Source organism: Zingiber officinale, chromosome 7A (assembly GCF_018446385.1).
Source record: "Zingiber officinale cultivar Zhangliang chromosome 7A, Zo_v1.1, whole genome shotgun sequence".
NCBI classification, from domain to species: domain Eukaryota; kingdom Viridiplantae; phylum Streptophyta; class Magnoliopsida; order Zingiberales; family Zingiberaceae; genus Zingiber; species Zingiber officinale.
In genome coordinates this window covers 108,879,086-108,904,291 of record NC_055998.1, presented here as the reverse complement: position 1 = coordinate 108,904,291, position 25,206 = coordinate 108,879,086, and the positions used below count along the sequence as shown (strand labels likewise).

General features: G+C 33.1%; 1 protein-coding gene across 3 annotated transcripts in view; it reads left to right on the top strand.

Annotated features, from left to right (window-relative positions):
- LOC122001977 overlaps positions 1-25,206 on the top strand; it is a 110,218-nt gene that overhangs the window by 55,749 nt on the left and 29,263 nt on the right. For all 3 annotated transcript variants that reach the window (XM_042556976.1, XM_042556977.1, XM_042556975.1), the window contains exons 20-22: positions 371-452; positions 570-648; positions 18,477-18,523. In XM_042556976.1, coding sequence (XP_042412910.1) covers positions 371-452; positions 570-648; positions 18,477-18,523 — 208 coding nt within the window. The remainder of the gene's footprint in view (positions 1-370; positions 453-569; positions 649-18,476; positions 18,524-25,206) is intronic.

Genomic DNA, 25,206 nt, shown 5'->3' with positions numbered 1-25,206 from the left:
AACTTAATTGTGAGAAGTTAAATAAATGATAAAAAAATAGCAAAAAGTGGAATTTTAATTCACTAATGCATTAGGATCTCAGATCATGTTTGTATATATATATATATATATATATTAAATATAAACATCAGCTAGTCATTTGAATGCGAGTATGATCTAACAAACTCATTGAAACAATTAAGATCTGATTTATTTTTGACGATTTTAGGATTGCAATTCTTTAAAAGAGCTAAGGATTTTAATGGAATTTTTAAAATATGCAAAATTGGATAATAACACTTGGATGTATAATTAATCACTTCATTTTTATTATATATTTGATTGTTGTTTCCATCATAATACCTAAAACATCATATTGTTTCTGCTTCAGGATGTTTGGAAACCGTGTACCTCACATGCTCGAAAATGACTATACACCATACTCTGCAATCGACATCTTTGTTAAAGATCTTGTATGAAACCCTTCTATGGTTTTCTCATTTTTTATCTTAGTGAACTGTTATATAAAGTCCATTTACAAATATACCTTGCCATTTTCTATTTGATGCTTTTGACTTTTTTTTTTGTAGGGAATTGTACTGAATGAAAGCTCTGCTCTTAAAATCCCACTTCATTTGTCAAGTGTGGCACACCAGCTTTTTGTATTAGGTCAGTTAAATCATTTCCTCATTTTCCTCGAAAGAAGTGAAGCTACTAAGTCATAGATTGATTTTCATTTCTATTTGATTTTTCGTTAAGATAATTGTCCAAACAATGATTTTCAATTTAGTTGTGGATTGTACTAGCTAGTCGTCATCTCTTCTACCGGCTCCATTTTTTCTTTAGATAAACTATCATTTCATCACTTTGATTAATAGCATTAGAGTGGTTAGTTCTCCTTGCGTCTAGTCTTTTGTCTTGAGTGCAAGCCATGCCAATTATGTAAATATAATATGTCCTTGTTTCCGCATAGTATCCATAAATATGCATGAGCACCATTTGTTTTGGTTGATTCTAATGTATGGATTAAAAGCTGTGTTTGTTCCAATAAAGCACATTATATCTAAGGATTAAAATTTGGAGTAGTACCAAAGCTTTGGTCTCTAATCGGAATGATATAGTTTTGGCATTGTATCATATCATGCCAATAGAGTTTCTCTACTTATTTAATTGAATTCTTAATAATAGCAGTTCCACTTAATGATTAACTTTTTTTACAATTAATTAATTAAGATTGGTAATATATAACATATTTGTTAATTAATTTAATCATCTCAATTTTTTGATTAAATATAGTTGCGACTAATTATGTTTTAATTTTAAATTTAGTTATTTGTGAATTGTATAATTCTCTTGTTTCATAATAGTTTACACTTATATTATATTCAACTTTTCTTTTGATGTATTTTTTTGTTTGAATAAACGTATTTTATATGACTTTATGTAATTGTGTTTGAAATTTATTCATTAGCATTTAAAATAAAATCGTGCACTATATATCATTATATATTTTGTTTAGTAAAACCTAAACAAAACTTTCTTAGATGAAGTAAAATAATTTTAAATCCTCTCATTTGGTTTTAATTTGTTTTTTTCATGTAAGGGGCCACAATTACTAGAGTGTATGAAAAAAAAAGTATTTATTTTTTAAATTTTGGATGTAAAATATCATGATTTAGTCTTAAACTAATTTTTTAAATAAAAATATAAATTTGACTCAAATTAGATTTACACAAATTTGAAAATTTTAGATTTAATATTTTTATGATAAAATCAAATTTAAATTATTTTTTTAATCCTCTAACTTTAACTTAAAGTGAATATAGTCTTTTTAAAAATATTGTAATGATATTTGTCATTTTAATTAAATGAAATAAAATAGTGAAATAAATAAATTGCTTTTTTACTTCAATAATTTTTATTTAATCATTAATGATTCCCGTCTCACTGAATTCTAATTTTTTGATCATATCTTTTTATCACTTGCTTGCATATTTTTCATTTAAATATAGATGATGATATTATAGGACATCAAGTCTAATGGTGTAGGAGGATTTATATAGCCAACTTCACTTAGTGGGGTAAAAGATCGATTGTTATTGTTATTGTTGCTGCTTGTATATCTTTCAAATTTAATCTTATTTAAAAAAGTTTCATTTAATTTTTTATTCTACTAATTAAGTTAAATTAAATTAATATTTATGATTTCCCTTTTTTCAATATGGTGATTAGGATTTAGATGTACTGTGTTAATTTAAAATTAACTAAATTTATATACATAGTAGTTGGTTTAGGCTTATTTATTACAACAACAACAGTAACCAAGCCTTATCCCACTAGGTGGGGTCGGCTATATGAATCATTTTCCGCTATTGAGCTATATCTCCTATTATATCATCATCTATACTTAAATTAATTTTATATTATTTTATTATTGCTAACCAAGTCTTTTTTGATTTTCTTCGATTGCGTTGCACAATGCTATGCATCAGCGCTCACTTGATGCCTACTTCCCATTTGGCATTCCTCTTCTCCTTCTCTATCCTATAAAGGGGGAAATATGCAGCGGAAAAGTAAATGAACACAGTTGTTTTTACTTCGTTCGGAGCCTGTGACGACTCCTACTCGAAGGCCCGTGGTCCTTGACCACTTTCGTTGGGCAATCACTAGCAATTCGAATATAATTACAAGATGAATACAGGAAATGCTAATGAAACAAAGTAATACCGACAAGGAATTTAACTAAAGACCGAAGGAGCACTTTGTCGGAGTTTTGTTGGCGTCGCAGCAGAGCAGCAGGACCAGCAGTAGAAGAGTTCTCAGATTGATGATTGATGATTGATGCTTGATTCCTTGAAGCTCCTGCCTGGGGCTTCTTTTATATGTTGTTCCGGGCGCCTGGATTCCTTTCGGGCGCCTGGAATGTGACGTAGCTGCTCAAACCGTGATGTTCCACGTGGCGACGACTTGGCTGGATATAATTTGCCTTCCGGGCGCCCGGATCCCCTCCGGACGCCCGGACCACTTTGTTCCAGAAAACTCCCTTTTCCTGCAAAACAAAGTTAGTTCGAGGCAATATATAACCTGCAACATAGATTGTTAGCACATTTTATAATAGTATGAATTAGCACAAATAGTATGACTTAGATTCCGTCTTTCCGAGACCGGAATCTAGTCACGATCTCGACTTAGATATCCGAAATGGATTTAAGTCGGATCGACGCCTAATATTCCCTTCCAGGGAACGCGTCCTCGCAGTCACTCCCCTCCAGTGACTTACCTTACTTACCTGCCAGACGTCCGGTCAGCCCGTCGACCCGTCTGGACTTCTCGCCAGCTATCCGGTCAGCCCGTCGACCTAGCTGGACTTCTCGCCAAGCATCCGGTCAGCCCGTCGACCCGCTTGGACTTCTCGCCAGCTATCCGGTCAGCCGTCGACCTAGCTGGACTTCGTGCCAGACATCCGGTCAGCCCGTCGACCTGTCTGGACTTCTCCTGCACACTCGATCAAAGTGTCAGATAACAACAAAACTAACTTAACCTATTTGTCATTCATCAAAACCTTGGTTAGACCGTTAGTGCTACCCGCACCAACAATCTCCCCCTTTTTGATGGAATGACAACCTGGTTAAGTTAGTGAAAGAACGCAAAAAACAGGTACATCGGTTTTAAAGTTAGTTTTAGTGTTTTCAATTTGGTTTATCTAACTTAACCGCCTAACCCTCCCCCTTTGGCATTCATAAAAAAAAACAAGGGTAAACAAAGTGTAGAGTTACTATAAAACAGCTGATCTTAAAAAATATCTGAGTTTGGTTCAACATTCAAAGTAAAAAATCAAAGTAAAAAAAATCAAGTTGACTTGAGGGGAGACAAGTTGAATTTTGAAAAGTATAAATTTAAAGTTGATCAAGTTTTAACTTTTCAAGCGTGTAAAATTTTAAATCAGGTTTTTCAACTTTTCAAATTTTTTTTTTTTTTGGTTTAAGTAACATTTATTTTTCAAAAGGTAAATTTTCAACTTCAATTTTTCAAAACAAAGCAAAAATTAAGTAAGATTAAATTTGCCAAAATAAATTTTTAAGGCTAATTTGATAAAAGCTAAATTTGGAAAGTTTAATTTTCAATAGTCAACTTTTTAAATCAGGTTTGAAAATTAAGTGGAATTAAACTTCCACGTTTTTCAAACACTTAGTTAAATTTAACTTTTTGTAAACTAATGTTCAAACATAGATTAATTTTAAAAAGCATTTTTTTTTTTTTAAACACACAAAATTTTAATTAATTTCTCCCCCTGAACTTGATACTTAAATTTAACCAGTTGTCTAACCAATTAGGTACTAACTAACTATCAGAAGATAGTAGCTTTCACTTGGTTAGTCAGATTAAGTTGATTATAATCAGTCAGTGTTTGACTTGACTGATGAACTTAATCTGATTAATATCCGAGTTGTATTTAACGTCCAGACTTATGCTGATGCACTGAAATAAGCATCTTAAGTCCAGACAATTGCCTATGCATCTCACCTCTTTCTATGTTTGTCAAACACAAGCAAGGTAAACCTAAGGTATTGGTGAGATGCTCAAAAACTAGTCCTATGGGTACATGTTTTCTAAGGATTTAAAACTAGTCTAAGGCCAAAAACTGTTTTTGAAAATCTAAAAATGAAAAGTTTTGAAAACAAACAAGTTTAACTTATAATTTGAAAGAATTATTTTTGAAAACAATTTTGAAATTTAAAATTCCTAGTCTATTGAGCACATCCCTAATTTTCGACGTAAGTTGCTAAACTCACTTTCAGGGAGTGGTTTTGTGAAAATGTCTGCTAAATTTGATTTGGACTCAATGTATTTGAGTTCAATATCACCTTTAGTAACATGATCCCTGATAAAGTGGTGCCTAATTTCAATATGTTTGGTTTTTGAATGATGCATAGGGTTCTTGGTTAAGTTAATTGAACTTATATTGTCAATTAATACTTTTACATTTGTGATATTTAAGTTGAAATCTTTTAGAGTATGCATCATCCATAATAATTGTGCAACACATTCACCTATAGCTATGTATTCTGACTCAGTTGTAGATAGAGCAACACAATGTTGCTTTCTACTAAACCAGCTAACAAGTGATGAACCTAATAATTGACATCCACCACTTGTGCTTTTGCGGTCTAATTTACATCCAGCATAATCTGAGTCAGAATACCCTACTAGTTCAAAATTATTGGTCCTAGGATACCAAATTCCTACATTTGTTGTTCCTTTAAGATATCTAAAAATTCTTTTAACTTGTGTCAAATGGGATTCCTTAGCACAAGTTTGGTATCTAGATCAGGTCGGCTTGCAGTTAAGTACAGTAGGCTACTTATTGCACTCCTATAATATTTTAAGTCAACTGATTTTCCATTTGGGTCATTATCTAAGATTGTGTTTACTGCCATAGGTGTTTTTATTTCTTTTGTATTTTCCATTCCGAAGTTTTTAAGTAATTCTTTAGTGTATTTGTGTTGATAAATATAATTTCCTTCATTTGTTTGTTTGATTTGTAATCCTAAGAAATAAGTTAATTTTCCTACTAGGCTCATTTCAAATTCTTTTTCCATTAGATTAATAAATTCCTCTAAAAAATCTGAATTCGTTGAACCAAATATTATATCATCTACATATATTTGTGAAATAAATATGTCTGTATTTAATGATTTAACAAACAAGGTTGGGTCAATTTGACCTTGGTTGAATCCTTTAGATGTTAAGTAGGATGTTAGCCTTTCATACCATGCCCTGGGTGCTTGTTTAAGTCCATATAATGCTTTCTTTAACTTAAATACATAATCAGGGTGTTCTAGACTTTCAAACCCAGGATGTTGACCTACATAAACTTCTTCTTTAATTAGTCCATTAAGAAAGGTAGACTTAACATCCATTAGGTATAGTTTGAATCCCTTATGGGCTGCATAACTTAGTAACATTCTAATGGATTCTAATCTGGCTACTGGGGCATAGGTCTCATCATAGTCAAGTCCTTCAACCTGACTAAACCCTTTGGCAACTAGTCTAGCTTTATTTCTAGTAATTTCCCCAGTTTCACTTAATTTGTTTCTAAATACCCATTTTGTTTCTATTATTTTCTTATTCTTAGATGGTGGTACTAGGTCCCAAACTTCATTACGCTCAAATTGGGCTAGTTCTTCTTGCATGGCTATAATCCAGTCTGGGTCTAGTAGGGATTCATCCACAGTTTTGGATTCTATTTTTGAAATCAGGGAGATTTGACTCAAGTTCCTAAAAGATGATCTGGTTTGAACCCTTAGGTCTGGGTCACCAATTATTTGATCAGTTGGATGGTTGGGATTCACTCTTGTAGTTCTAGGGGGTTCATTTTCTTGATGTTGTTCTTCTTCTTCATGACTTAGAGTCTGGTTGGTTTCTGGAACAAATTCAGGTGGTTGTGTAAGTTCTAAGTCTTGTTTAGTTTCTTCAAATTTTACATTAGTTGTTTCTTCAATTTTTAAGGTAACCTTATTGTAAATTCTATAGCCTCTACTGTTTAGGGAATATCCTACAAAAATTTCAATTTCAATTTTAGAGGAGAATTTTCCTAAGTGTTCTCTTGTATTTAAGATAAAAACTGGGCACCCAAATACTTTAAAATATTTTATATTTGGTTGTTTATTATAAAACATTTCGAAGAATGTTTTGTTATGGGTTTTATTTATTGTTGTTCTGTTCTGTACATAGCAGGCTGTACTAACGGCTTCTGCCCAAAAGTATTTAGGTAGGTTATACTCATTTAACATTGTTCTATAATCCCATTTTGTTGGGGGGTTTTAGGGCATGAGAACTCATGATGGTAACCGTTTTCAAGACAAAAACTGTTAAAGTTGTGATTTTTAAATTCTCCCCCGTTGTCACTCCTAATTCTTTTAATTTTAATATCTTTTTCGTTTTCAATTTGTTTGCAAAAATTTGTAAAAATTTCAAAAGTTTCATCTTTATGTTTTAAGAATTTTACCCAAGTAAACCTAGAATAATCATCTACAATTACTAAATAATATAAATTTCCATTTATAGATTTGACTCCATGGGAGTCAAAAAGGTCTAAATGTAGAAGTTCTAATATTGAGTTAGCTTGTGGCTGATTTGTTTGTTTGTGAGTGGATTTAGTTTGTTTGCCTTGTTGACAAGCATTACATATGGTTGAATCTAAGTTAGGTAATTTTGGTAAGCCTCTCACAAGTCCATTTAGTTTACTTATATTTCTGAAGTTGGTGTGAGACATCCGCCTATGCCATAGCCAAGTTTCTTCTTTTTGTGTTAAATAACATTTAATGGACGAAATGGTTAAGTTGATGGCATAGATGTTGTCTTTTCTAAAACCTTTTAGGCTTATGGTAGGATTATCTAAATGTTTGATTAAACACTCTGTGGATAGAAATTTAACCTTATACCTAATATCACACAATTGACTTATACTCAGAAGATTATATTTAAAATTTTCAACAAGTAAAACATTTGTAATTATAAAGTTTAATTTTAATTCAATATTACCTATACCAATTACCTTGAGTTTGCCGTTGTTTCCAAAGGCAACTGTTCCTAAGCTTTTGTAAGTGAGTTGAGTGAACTTGGTGCGATCTCCAGTCATATGTTTGGAGCAACCACTGTCCAAAATCCACTTGGTTTCCTACAGTAAGTACGATTTAAAGTTAGTCTTTTTGAGCAGACATTATTTAAGTTAAGTTTTAAAATTTTGAAATTAATTTTTAAGTTTAAAATTAAAATTTTGAAATTAATTTTAAAGTTTAAAATTTTGAAATTAATTTTTAAGTTTAAAATTAAAATTAACTTTTAAGTTTAAAATTTTGAAATTAATTTTTAAATTTAAAATTAAAATTTTGAAATTAATTTTTAAGTTTAAAATTTTGAAATTAATTTTTTAAGTTTAAAATTAAAATTTTGAAATTAACTTTCTAAACTTAAAATTTTGAAATTAACTTTCAAGTTTAAAATTTTGAAATTAATTTTTAAGTTTTAAAATTAAAATTTTGAAATTAACTTTTAAGTTTAAAATTTTGAAATTAATTTTTAAGTTTTAAAATTAATTTTTTAAGTTTAAAATTAAAATTTTGAAATTAACTTTTAAGTTTAAAATTTTGAAATTAATTTTTAAATTTAAAATTAAAATTAACTTTTAAGTTTAAAATTTTGAAACTAATTTTTAAGTTTTAAAATTAATTTTTTAAGTTTAAAATTAAAATTTTGAAATTAACTTTTAAGTTTAAAATTTTGAAATTAATATTTAAGTTTAAAATTAAAATTAACTTTTAAGTTTAAAATTTTGAAATTAATTTTTAAGTTTTGAAATTAATTTTTAAGTTTTAAAATTAAAATTTGAAATTAACTTTTAAGTTTAAAATTTTGAAATTAATTTTTAAGTTTTAAAATTTTGAAATTAATTTTTAAATTTAAAATTAAAATTTTAAGATTAATTTTTAAGTTTAAAATTAAGTTTAAAATTTTCAGTTTAAAATTTTGAAATTAATTTTTAAGTTTAAAATTAATTTTTTAAGTTTAAAATTAAAATTTTAAAATTTTAAAATTTTGAAATTAATTTTTAAGTTTAAAATTAATTTTTTAAGTTTAAAATTAACTTTTAAGTTTAAAATTTTGAAATTAATTTTTAAAATTAAAATTTTGAAATTAATTTTTAAATTTAAAATTTTGAAATTAATTTTTAAGTTTAAAATTAAAATTTTGAAATTAATTTTTAAGTTTAAAATTTTGAAATTAATTTTTAAAATTAAAATTTTGAAATTAATTTTTAAGTTTAAAATTTTGAAATTAATTTTTAAAATTAAAATTTTGAAATTAATTTTTAAGTTTAAAATTTTGAAATTAATTTTTAATTTTAAAATTAAAATTTTGAAATTAATTTTTAAGTTTAAAATTTTGAAATTAATTTTTAAAATTAAAATTTTGAAATTAATTATTAAGTTTAAAATTTTGAAATTAATTTTTAAGTTTAAAATTAAAATTTTGAAATTAACTTTTAAGTTTTAACATTAAAATTTTGAAATTAAATTTTTTTTTTTCTTATGGAGTTTTGGTTTAACTTGTGTTAGATTCAGATTTAGCTTTGGTCTCCACAAATAGGCATTCTTCGGATAAATTTCTATGCTTGGTGAGTCACATGGACGTCATTAGAAATAACCAACCTTTCGAGATTTTCCGAATAGTCCTATCCACGGAGCTTAGTACTAAATCTTGGTCTAACTGATTAGGATCCATTTGAGGGTAGCTTCGGTCAGTTCCACTTGGCCAAATGCTTCAGATCGAAGCCATATCTTTCTAGACATGCGATGCCCAAGCTTCCCTAACGTACTATCATCCAGAAATTTCACCAGTACCATGATTCAAGTTAAACTTGGTCTCTAATCCTAATTACCCTGCCGGGTTAGTTTGTTTTGGGTTACCCTGTCGGGTAAATTAGTTTTGGAGGTGCCAGCTATTCTGGAGCCTCCCCCTGAATTATTGGCCATTAATTTAAATTTTGGTTTTAGGTTTGTGTCGATTCTTTTTATAGTTATGGTTAACTTGGTGATAATTTTGTTGATTTTTAAAGTGTTTAGATTTTGAATTTGATTTAGGTTTGTATTTTGGATTTTGGTTTGGTTTATTCGATTTTATATAATGTATTTTTTCTTTAGGTATATAATATTGATTAAGTCCTATTTGCGTAGTCAGACATGCTTTTGGAACCCAAGCTTGATTAGTTGATTTGTATTGAGTTATTAATGACTTAAAAGTTTTATTTGAGTTTGACTTGTATCCGAGTCCGGTTTTATTATAACATGCTTTTTGATTGTTCAGGATTAAGTCAAGATTTTTTGATCTTGTTGTGAATTTTTCTAACATTTCTTTTAAATTGTTAATCTCATTTTTTAGTGATAAATTCTCCTCCTCAAGTGTTAGATCTTGAGTTGGATTTGAAATTTTGATTTGTTCCTTGAGGTTTTGATTTTCCTCAAGAAGTGATTTGTTTTCATTTTCTATTTTAGTTAATTTACTATTTAAACAGGAAATAATTCTAAAAAATTTTTTGTTTAAATTAAAATTTACCTCATTCGGGCCTTCGGAAACGAGTACGGACTCGTGGCTTGTTTCGGGTTCAGACCCGTCTTCATCTTCCGACTCGTCTTCTGTTTCGTCTTCGCGGGCCATCAGTGCGAGGTGGCTCTGATGTTTCTGCTCTTCTTCCTCCGATTCGTCCGAGGAGTCGTCCCACGTTGCTTTGAGTGCCTTCTTTTTGGTTGGCTTTGATTTGTCGAACTTCAGTTTTGGGCATTCGTTCTTCTAGCGTAGCAAGTCACGTTCTTTTGTTCTGAGGGAGAACTGATCTTTTGAAGATCCTTTTTGCTGAAGCTCCTTTTTCTCCTGGTGAACATTTTTCTTACCAAGTTCACCAGGTGTTCTTCGTCTTCAGAATCTTGGTCGGAATCTTCTTCAAATTCAGGCTTGCTTTTCTTTTCTTTGGTGGAACCTGCAAATAAGGCTATACCTTTCTCGGCTCCAGCATTAGTTTGTTCATGTAATTCTAATTCACAGAAAAGCTCATCTAACTTTAACTTGGAAAGATTTTTAGAAATTTTGTAGGCATCTACTATTGATGCCCACAAACTATTACGTGGAAAAGCATTTAATGCGTACCTTATTAGGTCTCTATTTTCCATCTAGTGGCCTATCGCATGAAGCTCGTTGAGGATATCCTTGATCCTCGCGTGGAGCTGATTCGCCGTTTCACCTTCCTGCATTTTTATATTAAAAATTTTATTTAAGAGCAAGTCTCGTTTGGTTACCTTGGCGTCGCTCGTTCCCTCGTGCAGCTCGATCAATTTGTCCCACAGCTCTTTAGCGTTTTTGTGTGGACCGACTCTGTTTAGTTCTTCTCTTGTTAATCCGCACTGTAGAGTGTTGATTGCTTTATTTTCTGTTGACGCTTTATTTTTCAAATCAGCTGTCCAGTCTTCAGGATCCAGTATATTCCCGGAAGTGTCTGCTGGAATTTTGTAGGGTCTCGTAACGCTCATCCACTGGTCGAAGTCTGTTTTGAGGTAGACCTCCATGCGCTTCTTCCAATACGGAAAATCGTCCCCGTTGAAGAGTGGAGGTCGTACTGTGCTGAAGCCTTCTTGTTGGGACATCCTGTTCACAGATAAATAACCGAAAAAGAATCCCAAGACTTGGTCTTGGATTAGTAGTGCGGGAAGAGAGAATAGAAGAAAAATCTAGATTGGTGTTGCACCAATTTAGATTTAATTTCAACAAAAAATATTAAAAAAAATGATAGACCAGTTTTGAGTTTAAGTGTAAAACTGAAGACCGAGGAAAAAAAAGGAAACAAAAAATTTTACCCCCAGTCTGATTGGTGGTTGCACCAAATCAGAGCGGTACCTGCTCTGATACCACTTGTAGGACCGTTAGATTCGATAAGGGGGGGGGGGGGGGGAATATCGATTCGAAAATACAAAGTATAAGCGCAGCGGAAAAGTAAATGAACACAGTTGTTTTTACTTCGTTCGGAGCCTATGACGACTCCTACTCGAAGGCCCGTGGTCCTTGACCACTTTCGTTGGGCAATCACTAGCAATTCGAATATAATTACAAGATGAATACAGGAAATGCTAATGAAACAAAGTAATACCGACAAGGAATTTAACTAAAGACCGAAGGAGCACTTTGTCGGAGCTTTGTTGGCGTCGCAGCAGAGCAGCAGGACCAGCAGTAGAAGAGTTCTCAGATTGATGATTGATAATTGATGCTTGATTCCTTGAAGCTCCTGCCTGGGGCTTCTTTTATATGTTGTTCCGGGCGCCTGGATTCCTTCCGGGCGCCTGGAATGTGACGTAGCTGCTCAAACCGTGATGCTCCACGTGGCGACGACTTGGCTGGATATAATTTGCCTTCCGGGCGCCCGGACCACTTTGTTCCAGAAAACTCCCTTTTCCTGCAAAACAAAGTTAGTCCGAGGCAATATATAACCTGCAACATAGATTGTTAGCACATTTTATAATAGTATGAATTAGCACAAATAGTATGACTTAGATTCCGTCTTTCCGAGACCGGAATCTAGTCACGATCTCGACTTAGATATCCGAAATGGATCTAAGTCGGATCGACGCCTAATATTCCCTTCCCGGGAACGCGTCCTCACAGTCACTCCCCTCCAGTGACTTACCTTACTTACCTGCCAGACGTCCGGTCAGCCTGTCGACCCGTCTGGACTTCTCGCCAGCTATCCGGTCAGCCCGTCGACCTAGCTGGACTTCTCGCCAAGCATCCGGTCAGCCCGTCGACCCGCTTGGACTTCTCGCCAGCTATCCGGTCAGCCCGTCGACCTAGCTGGACTTCGTGCCAGACATCCGGTCAGCCCGTCGACCTGTCTGGACTTCTCCTGCACACTCGATCAAAGTGTCAGATAACAATAAAACTAACTTAACCTATTTGTCATTCATCAAAACCTAGGTTAGACTGTTAGTGCTACCCGCACCAACATGTGCCACTATGCCAAAGGGTTTCACGTGCTAATTACAGGGTTGAATGATAAAATTTAGCTGTGCCTATCGGTACAGCTCAACACTTTAAATGATAGCTATACCTCACATTATTGATTATGCTTGAATAACATGGTGCTTTTCAAAATGAGTTAGAACTTTGAACTTTATTTTGCCAATATTAAAATTGAGATTAATATATCCTCATTTCTTTCTATCCTTGATATTATTAACCACTCTTCCATGCCCTTTCCCCACCATATCCAATAGAAAAATATTATTGCAGAAAGATAGAATGGTCACATTCTTGAAACTCTTCATACTTTGTTATACATATACTCATTTCTTTCTTCTTTTTTTTTCTTATGTCTTTGGAAGGAGTAAATCGAAACTTGAATTTTGGTAGGAAACACTGGTAGTGAAAAGTTTTAAGGCTTAGTAGATTATTAACAGAATATATAGAATTTAAATTTAGTAATATTAGATATGGTAACACAATTGTTAACATAGGAGATGATGAGCTAGCTGTAACTAAGAGTTTTAAGTATTTATGATTAATTTTGCAAAAGGATGGAGAAGTTGTGGGATGACTTACATATAATACAATAGAATGGTTGAATGATCTTGTCAGGTGTTCTTTGTGAACGTAAAGTTTTTGTAAAATTTAAAGGGATGTTTTACAAAATGGTGGTTAGGTCTATTATGAAGCTATGTTTAATTATGATTCGAGCATATAAACAGAAGATAAAAGTCACAAATATAAGGATGTAAGAACATATGAGGATTTACATGAAAAAAATTAAAACATTAGAAAAAAAAGGTCAGAGTTGCATCTATTGAAGAAAAACTCCAGTAGACGTTTAAGATCGTATAAACATATTCTTAGACCAAGGTTTAAAGTCTCGTGCTATCCTGATTAGCACGGACAAAATTTGTCATTGTGTTTGTAGATTGATACAGCATTGGATTTGGCACAAAGCCAAAGAGGAAAAGAAAAGAGAATTTTTACCGACAATGATGGAACCATAGAGTGAGGTTTCTTCTCACCAAAACAACGAAGCGTGGAACCTCCGCAAGGTCGTGATTGCCTTGCGAGTACCTCGCTTAGCTGTAGGGTCGTAGTGGCCTTGTATAACCGCAAGTCCTCGAGCTCGTTGCGGCTTCACGACAACCAAGCAAGGTCGTGAGGTTATCGTGGCCTCGTATAGTTGCGAGGTGTTTGCGAGGCTACTACAACTCGCGAATAGCCTACAACTTTGTTATTTGTTTTTTCTCTTCCTCTTTTCTTTTTAAATTTTATTCCTTTTATTTTATTTTATTTGCTATTAATTACTTTCCTTTCCTATTAATTACTTTTCCCTCTTTTCTTTTCTCTTTGGTTTTTTTTTCCTTTCTTACTAATTGATTACTTTCCCCTTTCTTGTTTATTGTCTTTCCTACTAATTCCTTTTCTTTTCTACTAATTATTTCCCTTTTTTCTCTTTCACTATTTTTTTCTCCTTTTCTCTTTTTCTTTATTTTATTCTTCATTTCCTTTTTCATTTATTAATTTTTTATTTACTTATTGTTCCTTTTTGTTTCCCCTAATTTACAATTTTTTTTCCTTTTTAGACAATTTTTTTCCATAATGATCAAAAGGGCACGAAACTCCCGCCATGTGGGATTCCAGGGATGGATCCATTGTACGTAGTCTTACCATGCTTTTTGCAAAAGCTGCTTTCATGATTCGAACCACCTTCTAATCACAAAGCAACAACTTTACCGTTGCGCCAAAGCCCCCCTTAAAAGTTAATAAATATAATTTAATTAATTTTATAAATATACTATTATTTTAATTAAATTTTGAATCACATGTTTTTAATCTTATAATACAATATGATTCTTAATCTTATATTACATTTTATATTTTAAAAGTACTGAAACCGTATTGGCACGACACGTAAAACTGTATCGTTTCTGTCAAAACTCTAATATAGCTCGAAATTTTAAATGTTGACTTTGACGATCAATAAATGCTTTTGTTAGGTGATGTGAAGTTAGGACAAATACAACAACAACAACCAAGCCTTTTCCCACTAGTACAAATATATACATTAAATGAGGATGTGGAACAACAAAGAAGACTTGATTAACAACGATAAAATAAAATAAAATAAAATTTATTTAATTATAAATAATAATATAATAGGAGATAAGTTCTAATAACGTAGAAGGATCCATATAGACAATCCTATGATTGTTGGTTGTTATTGTTGTTTGGGTAGGTGGGTGGGCGGGTAGGGTGATGCGATTCTTACAAAACAGTATCTTATGAATTATTAAAATGGGTGTGGGTGTGTTGCAATTTCTGGAATGGCTGAAATTGCCACTGGAATTGTTTCTGGTATGGCTGGAAGAAATGGCTGCAGTTCCTGGAATGTAGGAGGAATCATGAGCCCAAAGTAAGAATCAGAGAACTACATTTTCAATGTGCAAATATAAACTAATAGATTGATGCTATCATGTCTTGCTTACATGCTGTACATGTACATGATGACGGAATGATTTACATGATTCACATGCTCTAATTCAAATATATTATCCCCTATTTAGCTATGGACTAATCCAATTTACCAGCTATTAATATGGATGGTATGGATGAAAGTGCTACAATTTTATGCTGGAATGGACACATGGAGAGTGTCTACTCACCTAGTAGAACATACTAAATCTTCATCTAGGTAACCTACAATTTAACGATCTATATGATCATGGTATAATCTAGGGGTGCAAATGAGCCGAGCCGCTCGCGAGCAGCTCGATCAAAGCTCGACTCAAGCTCGAAGTTGACCGAGCTTGAGCCAAGCTCGAGCCGGCTCGTTTAACATTCGAGCCGAGCTTGAGCTCGTTTAACCTTGGCTCGAGGGCTCATCAAGCCTTATCAAGCCAGGTTAATTTAATTTTTTAATAATTAAAATTATTATTACTTTTAAAATAAAGAATAAGTCAAGGAGGAGTTTGTGGCTAGAGCGTGTCATTTGATGTATTTTAGATACACGGTTCGAACCCCATTTGAAAATGAATTTAATTTATTTTTTTAAGCCGAGCTCGAGCTCGAGCTCGAGCTCGACTCGAGCTCGAGCCTATGTAGTTTTTTCAAACTCGAGCTTGAGCTGGCATAAGCTCAAGCTCGGCTCGGCTTGATTACAGCCCTAGTATAATCAACCCTTTCTTGTATCATTCTTGAGGTACCACATACTCCTTGGAGCTCCTTCCTAATTATCGTGATATGAAGCCTTAAGAAACTAATTCATCACCCTCACAACAAAAGATTTGAAGTCTAGCAATAGTTTAATTTTCAAATTAATCTCCTATACTTATATGGATATGATAATGATTCCCCTTGCCTTACCATTTGTCTAACATTAGATCAATGAGAGTGCCAACTGAATTTAGCTCCTACCACATTAGCCTCCTCTTGTATATCATGCATATATTCTAGTTGTCAGATATAAATATCTCCCTTTGAATGGGCAACCTCTACACTATTGCTTTTTCCAGATTACCTATATCCTTAGTTTTACTTGCTAATGATGGAACATTTTCATCCTTAGATCATCTCTAGTAATGATGTTATCATTTACATAAACAATAAGAAGTAAGGGGAAATATTGAATGATATGATTTACTCTTGCTCATATAAACTGAGAAGGGAACTAAATTTACCAAACTACTATTTGAGATGTTGCTTCAGCCATATAGAGACTTTAAAATTTGCGAACGAAGCCATACTGCCCAAGTAGGTTACAGTTGCTCTTGTACACCTCATCTAAATTGACATGGAGGAAAACATTCTTAACAAATAATTGATGCTCACTAGGATACAGTTGCCAATGATTGTAGACCATTTCATTGATGTTCCCCTTTTTCATGGGAACCTAAATGCGCAGTGGGTGGGCCAAACAACTACACTGACCCTTTCCTTTATGTTGTTGCCACTTATTAGTCCTGTCCTGTGCCAAGCCAGAATTCTCTTTATTAGAAACAAGAAGGTGGAGTGTTCAAAGGAAGGCCACCTAATGTAAGGAAGAGACAAACTGGAAGCAGTTTGTTACAAAAGAGAATGTGAATATAAAGCTAATATCGTATATCTATGAATTCTTTGACCACCATTATGTAAATTAAGCCATCAGGGGATATTGGATGTTGACTTTCCATTTGCAACCAGTAGACTTTCTATAAGGGAGAGTGACAAGTTTACATGTATCCTTAGAATGCTTTCATCTTATCCATCATAACATTGTCTCTACCTTAGATCTGAAATAAATTGGAGTAATGTGAAGACAAGAAACCTTTAGAAAGATGCAAGAAAGAGGATGTAATCTGCTGAACTAGTATGAGGGCTCCATCTACTCTTGTTAAATGTCTTAGTTAATTTTATCTTTTTCTTTTGTGAGACCTTTCCTTCTTTAGTAACAAGCTAGACATTGATAATATCTATACTCCCAGCTTAAGGGGAATGACAGAGAAACATGGGAACATGTGTTTGTATGATTTGTGCTGGGAGATGAGCATGTTGCTGCCCAAGGGATGCTGAAGGAGATCTGCTGTACTAGCATGCTGCTGCTGAAGGATATCCAAAAGTGGCAAGCAGAAATCTTGTAGGAGAAGCTGTGGCAGTGATAGATAGTACAAGAGAAGTTGGCAGTCCGGATTCTATGGAATTGGTGACGCACACAGGCCGTCATATCATGTTGATTTGGCAAAAAATATTTGGGTTAAGTCCACTGGGTAGTCCTTTCTAACTATATACATGGTCTGATGATCACCTTTACATATGCATCTCTTATAATCCCAAACACACATGCCGATTCTATGGAATTAGTGACGAACACACAGGCCGTCATATCATGTTGATTTGCCAAAAAAATTTGGGTTAAGTCCACTAGGTAGTCCTTTCTAACTATATCCATTGTCTTATGATTACCTTTACATATGCATCACTTATAGTCGTATTTTCGAAGTCACGAATAGGTTCTTTGGATAACCACTGTTGAAGCTTATATGCTATTATTTAGAAGCATCACTTTTCCTCATTCTTCTATTTTACTGAATTTTCTTCCACAGTTTTAAGTGTTGGCCCATGCCGGTTGATATGAATGGAATTTATGGTTCCACTCGCCGATGGGCACTGGCACCACGACCCCAAAGACAACTCCACAAGGTCACGATGGTTGTTGCGACCTTGTGGACGCCTCCGCGAGGTTGCGGTGGTTGTCGTGACCCAGTGGATGTCTCCATGAGGTAGTGGTGGTTGTTGCGACTTTGCGTTTCTTTTAAATTGATTTTTTGTTTTTTTTTTAATTTCAGATATAATTTTTTATTTATTAAACGGTAATTCCTTTTCCCTATTTATTTTTTTCTCTTCCTTTCATTCATTAATTTTTCCTCCTGTATTCATTAATTTTTCCTCCTTTATTCATTAATTTTATCCTCCATCCGTCTCTAAAAATAACCTTATCAAACATATATCAAAATTTAAATTCAACATTTTAAATATAACTCAATAGTAAATATCTATAGAAATCAAATATTAATAATTTTTTTAATTAATTATACCGAAACGGTATCGTTCTTGTGATAAAATCGAAACTCCGGCACGACTCAAAATTTTAAACATGTTTTCTTCACAATGGTACTTCATTCACCCGGTTATTTAAGAAACAATCCCTTGGAAGTGAGCTATAAATGTACATTTTTCTTGGCACATATGCATCTCTTGTATATTTCAGTGTAATGAGATGCTCCAGTTTACTGTAGATTTTAAATACAAATAGATGGAGGAACAATTGCATTCTACAGTTCGATTCATTTTGATTGAACTAGCTACAAATTGTCATAGAAAATCCTTATCCTCAGATATTCTGTTTAATTGTTCAACTCTGGTTTTATGAACATATTTTGTGGCAGGTTCTGCATCTGGTTGGGGTCGATATGATGATGCAGCTGTTGTGAAGGTACATTTCCAGTGAAGTTCTATGAACTTACGCTCTTAAATTTGTCTTTTATTTGTTGTTCTAGACAGTCAAAACCTTTGAAATATGTATTAAATTTTTGTATTTCTTGGAAACTCTTATATTATAGGTATAAATTTGACAAACATGCTCAGGTTTGCCTTTGCTTACTTTGCCAAACAGATTTCCACAAAAGTACTTTGTTCTACCAGTATAGCTTAATCAGCTATATAAATAGTGAAAATACCCATCTGATTGCAGGGGGAAAAACTAAAGTGCTATATCTTGGGAGAGCTGTGTAGTTGACCAAGTGCTTGCCTATATTTAGATCTGCAATTTGGATTTCTTTTTCCTGTTGGCACTTGTACCATGTAACTAAACTGCTTGTCCTAGGTCAACCAACAGAAAATTCATCCCCCTACCAGTATACAATTACATGGCCATGTAAACCAGTAGAACATACTCCAGATGAACTAAGCAGTGGCCTTAAATTCTCCTCTTGTTTGAGGCTTGACAATTGCCAAGTGATTGGTTTTGGATTAGTCCACAATCATCAATGTACTAGGGAGAACTTAGCAGGGAATCCAATGGCGATTTGATGATTGGCTGGTCTCAGTCCTCGAGCTTTCTCCTAGGTATAATGCTGCATGAGAATGAATCAGTCTTAAACCACTACGCCTGCTGGAGGAAACTCAAGTATCACTTCAGTAATTATAAAATTGTTTGTAATCTATTGCATTCCTATTGGAAACTATATTGGGAGAATCATAACATTATATTCTGTACTTTTAAAGTTATTACCAAATTTGGCCCCTTTCAATTATATCAAACTGTTATTATACTTTAACTTATTAAATACATCATCCACCCAGTTTGTATATCATCCAACTCTCCTGTTAACTCAATTTACCTACCTTCCACATAGCTTGGCCACCTCTCCTTCCTTGTTCTCATTCCATTGTCATCATCAAAGCTCAATTAGTAGCATGATAAGGTTTTCTCACCAAATAAAGTTCACTAAAATTTCTTTATTGTAAGCTAACAACATAATGATTGGAAGAATTTGAGAGTTTCTGATATGATCTGCATGCCACATTATTAGCCATGGTGCCACATAAGAACATCATTTATACATATTCTAGAAAAACCAAGAAAGCATAACACTTATACTACAATGCATAAAATAAGGAAGTTGGTTGTAACTTCCATTGATAACTAGCACCTATTTATATCTATATATAGTACTTACTACTTAGGACTAATAAGGAGGTTATCTCTAAAAAATTACTATTTGTTTCCGTATTAGGAGGTTTGCCCACTCCATAAGGACAAATGTATTGTAAGAATTCTACATAATATATATCATTGAGATTCATATTTGTTTTCCTTAAAATAAATTGCCTCTAACAGTTTCATTGCGGTTTAGTTCACTAAAGAAGGTCGCTTGGCTAAGAACTCATCACCGCCATCATTGTGAATGAAACATGTCTTGGACCAACATTAAGAGAAATAATGATCAAGGTAAGTTCACTAACATTTCTTTAATGTAAACTAACAACATAATGATTATAAGAACTCAAGAGTTTCGTTATGGTTCATAGGATCAGCTAGAGGTCATTCAGCTAAGAACTCACCACCATCATCGTTGTAAATAAAGAGGACTTGGACCAACATAGGGAGTCTATGTGCTTTGCCTGCCATGCCTATAGGTCTATTTGCCTCAAGTGTGATGGATCCATCGAATCCACTAGTACTCTTGCTTGTCTTAAATGAGCCATTTTAGATAGTAAGGCCTTATTCCATCCCTTGAGATATATCTACCCATAACTTCCCTTTGCTTTTGGTCTACAAATATCAGCCTATGAAATTGGTGGATGCTTGGAAGTCCATATAAAAACCTTGCTCAAAGCATAGATTTTGTCGATAATTCCAAATGGCAATGGTAAAATGAACATCTAGAAGCACTCAATGATGCTATCAGTTGCATTTTCCCTGCATATGAAAGCATGTGTCATGACCAGGAGTTGAGCCTTCTAGTAATGGAATCCATCGAGTTGTTGTAGTCTAAGAACCTAAGCTTCACTGAGGCCAATGGAATGCCAAGATATCTAAAAGGGAATGTGCCTTCCTAAACTCTTGAAGTCTCTATCAAGATAGCTTTGGTCCCTTTCATCCACCTCAGCGATGTAAATCTTGGACTTAAGTTTGTTTGTGTGCAATCCCACCATGTTCCCAAATTGCTTCAGACAACTAGCAAGAACTGATGTAGTGTCACCTTTAGCAAAGAGGAGTAGGTCATCTGCATAAACAAACCAGGTGTGTGATTTGCATCTCTGCACACTTTGGATGATAGCAAAAAGTTGTGCTTTAGGTTGCCCGAAGAAGTAGCCATGATAAGACCTCTAAGCATAATCTAAATAAATAAGGAGATTGTGGGTCCACTTGCCTGAGGTTTCGTCCTCTCCTGAAATGCCTAAATAATCCTCCATTAGCAACAACTGAAAAAGTGACAGCAGTGACACGCTCTATGATCCAAGCAATAAACTGACATAAAAAATCTAGACCATGCAATGTAGCATGTAAGAAATCCCAACTAACTGAGTTAAAGAACTATTAGCTATGGCTATTTTCCTATTACTTGGATATGAAGAGTGTGGAAAAGAGAATTGGTGAGTGTGTCTATATGGTTGGTAGCTCTTGAATCCCTAATCTAAAGGTTGTATCTGAGACATTTAATCTAAAAAAGGATGTAAACTCACTTGAGGACGCCAATGAATAAGTATTAAGTACTTAAAGGATTGACAAAGGTACAAATTAGCAATCTCAACTCTTTATGCGTTGTTGATTGAGACCACTTGGCTCCTTTGATGTTATTTCATTTGTTGTGTCTTTGCAATATGCACCTGACCTTTGTTTCTTCTTTGTTCTCCTTTTTGTCCCCACTCTTGGCTTGGAGACTTGCCATGAAACTTTCAACACTCATAAGGTGTGCCATCTTACTATGGGTTTGTCACAAACTGTCATGGTTAGGGCCTCACGTGCCTTCTGACAATAGGTTCACCATAAGTTATAACAATTAGGGGCCTTTGGTTGTCCAAGTTTTCCATTTTCAGAAAATAACATTGTTTCCATGTTTGTAGTTGAATCTCTCCACCACTATCTACCATCGTCAAGTTGTGCATGCTTTGTGATTCGAATATAAGTTCTTTTCTACTTTCTTCTCTTAAATTAGTGCTACCACTTTATCAAAGCACTTGCCAAAAATCTAGATTCGCATTAAATTAAAATTTTAGATTGATCCCCAAAATAAAATCATAAATTCTATCTTTCTCATTGATGTCCTTCACAACCTTTGATTTTTGTCACCCTATATTTATCAAGTTCTTGCTATAAACTTTTCATTTGATTGACACAATTAGTAACTGTTTTACTGCCTTGTTTAGCAGCCATTGTTTTTACAATATACTTGAGCCACATATATTGCTTTGACTTGTTCCATTGCATCCCAAATATTTTTAGAAGTAGCCAAGAACGTACACATGTGACTAATCTCAGGAACCATTGAATTTTATGTTTTAAACTCGGGGTCTCCTAATTTTGGTTCTGTATCTGTAAGTTGATTTAGCCTTCCTTTTCCTTTATGTAGCACAATATGAACAAGTTAGGACCATTTGAGATAGTTTATAGGTAGCCTTGATATTTTGCAATTCTCTATTATTTGAGATTCAACAACCTCCTCTAAATGCTTTGTAATATTTGTGAGAATCTAGGAGAAATCGGCAATGAAGGTCAAGCAACAAAGATAAACTACCAATGATGAAGAATAAAGAAAAAAAGTTAGCGATGAAAGATGGAAGAAGAGAACCTAGAACTAAGCTTAAGGATAATTTAAGAAACAATTTTTTCATGTTTCTCATTAAGAAAATATGACGCCCTATATAATCTAGACTTGCCGTGAAATTGGCTTCACTTGCTGTGCCCGAATTACAATAATGATAATGTCAGCAAAAATATAAATAACAGCTAACTAAACTAACTAAATGTATTCCTTTGAAGAAATTGCACCAATACTATGCACAAATTTTAGCAAATAATGCAAATAGCCTGAAGGTCAAGTACCCAAAACATGTGCATAAAAATGTAAAGTAGATATCAGAGAGAAGTGCACAATGTAAATAGTAGTTATTAAAATGTAAATAGACAAGGTTATCATTTTCTTCACTTAACATCATTAATCTCTTATTATAAAATTCAACGACCCAGTACAAAGTGCATTAGAAGTACATATTAATATATATAGGATAAACGGTTTGCAATCCACCCGGTAAACATGTATAGCATATACATGGGATGAATGACCAATACTCTATCCAATACGAATCATATCATATAATTATGTAAATGGTGAATGATTCACAATCCACCTAAAGATGCACCTCACAAAAGAAAGGGTGAAGCACTTGTAATTTATCTAGTGAGAAATTCATCTTATGTAAAATGACTGAAGCATACACAAGCACGAAAAGACCTATGTGTCACATCCCGGATGAGCTAACTTGTCGTGAAGCTAGCTTCATTTGTTGCGCATGAATACAACAATGGCCGAGCAAAATATAGACAAAAGATAACTAAATGCATACCTCCAAAATAAAATTCCATCACTGCTATGTACTTATCTCAGCAAATAACAGAGGTCAAAAACTTTAAAAGTAAGCATAAAATGAAAAATGAATATAAGAGAAAAGTGCATGATGTAATATTTTATAAAAGAATCCAATGAATGACAAATAATCATGATTATTATTTTGTACCAATTTAACTTTATATATATATATATATATATATAGGGATGACAATCCACAATTTGCTCAATAAAATATACAACGTATATAGAGATGAACATACCACAATCCATCTAAAACGAAGTGCATCATAGAGATATATAAAAGTATAGGGTGAGTGACACACAATACCTAGTAAAGATGTATTGTGTATATATGTGATAAATTATCTACAATCCACCCAATATGAAATATATCATGTGTATGCACATATACATACATATAAGAATATGTCGAACAACATGCAATCCACTTAATGAGAAAAATATCTCATATAGAATGGTCGAAGCCTACATGCTTGAAAAGACCTAAAGGCCCTTTTTAAGTGCGAAGCCAAAACTCTATACTACAAGTAATCATATAACTCTTCTAGAGACCGTTAAAACTCAGTACTATAAGCATTGCATTTATCATTTTGTTAATTTAGTACCAATAACACACAATTCATTTCATTGTACCAAGCTGAAACTAAGAATAAACAATTTATCGATTACTTTATTCATTCGGTTATATAATTAAACATTTAGTTTCTCCGTTTCTTTACGTTTGATTTCTATGTTTTTATATTTTTATTTCTATTAATCATTTTTGTCATAAACAAATTCTAAGAAGCAATAAGGTGAGATAAATAACAATACGTTCAAGCAATGTGAAGGCATATATACTTGATAATTACAAACATACAACAACAACCAAGCCTTATTCGGCTAGGTGAGGTCGACTATATGGATCAATCTACGCCATTGAGTTTTATCTCCTACTACATTATTTATATTTAAATAAATTTTATCTTATTTTATTATTTCTAACCAAGTCTTTTTTGATCTTCTTTTTCCTCGTTTGATATGGACATTTGTCATAATTTCATATCGCTAACTCGAGCATTTATTGGTCGTCTAAGTGCATGCCCTTACCATCTTAAACGTGTCTCTCGGAGCCTTCCCTCAATAGGTGTAACCCCGACTTTCTCTCAAATATTTTCATTTCTTATCGTGTTCATCCTTGAATGTCCGCACATTCACTAATCTCTTCAACTCTCATCTTATGCTCATGTGCTTGCATCATAGCCCAACATTCAGTTCCATATAACATATCAAGTCTAATACCCGTTTTGTAAAACTTTTCTTTAAGTGCTAGAGGTACTTTATGATCACAAAGAACATCTGACGCTCTCTTCTATTTCAACCATCATGCTTCTATTCTATGTAATCCCTCCATCCTTTTAAGAAAATGATCCTAAATACTTAAAACTTTCAGTTATAGACAACTCGTCATCTCCTATCTTAACAATTGTCTCATTAAGTCTAATATTACTAAACTTAAATTCCATATATTATGTTTTTACTCTATTAAGTCTATACCTTTCACTTTTAGCCAAATGTTCAATGATAATTACAAATATAGAACTATTTTTTTGCCTAATCACTTGATAATTATATACTTTCATAAAATTGAATCTATAATGAAACAAGCAAGAAAACTCATCTGGTTGAGGACTCAAGTCATATTAGCTTGGCTTAGGAAATGCATCAAAATATACCCTCAAATACATTTGCTACAGTAATTACAAACTGCACGAATACCATTAGTAGAATCATATGGGTTCATGCATTGGCTGAACTGATACTTGTATGCTTTTTTCTTTGTGTGTGAATAAATTAGACAACTTTGAACATCATCCAATCTAATTGATCATCCTTCTTCCCTTTAAAAATCCATCAATTAGTATTGTCCAAAAACCACTTCATCAGGACTCCAATTATGATGAAGCACAATATGGGTCAATACCTGCAGAATTCATGGTGCAGAATTCATTGCATTGAATTGTTTCAAACCAAGTTTCCT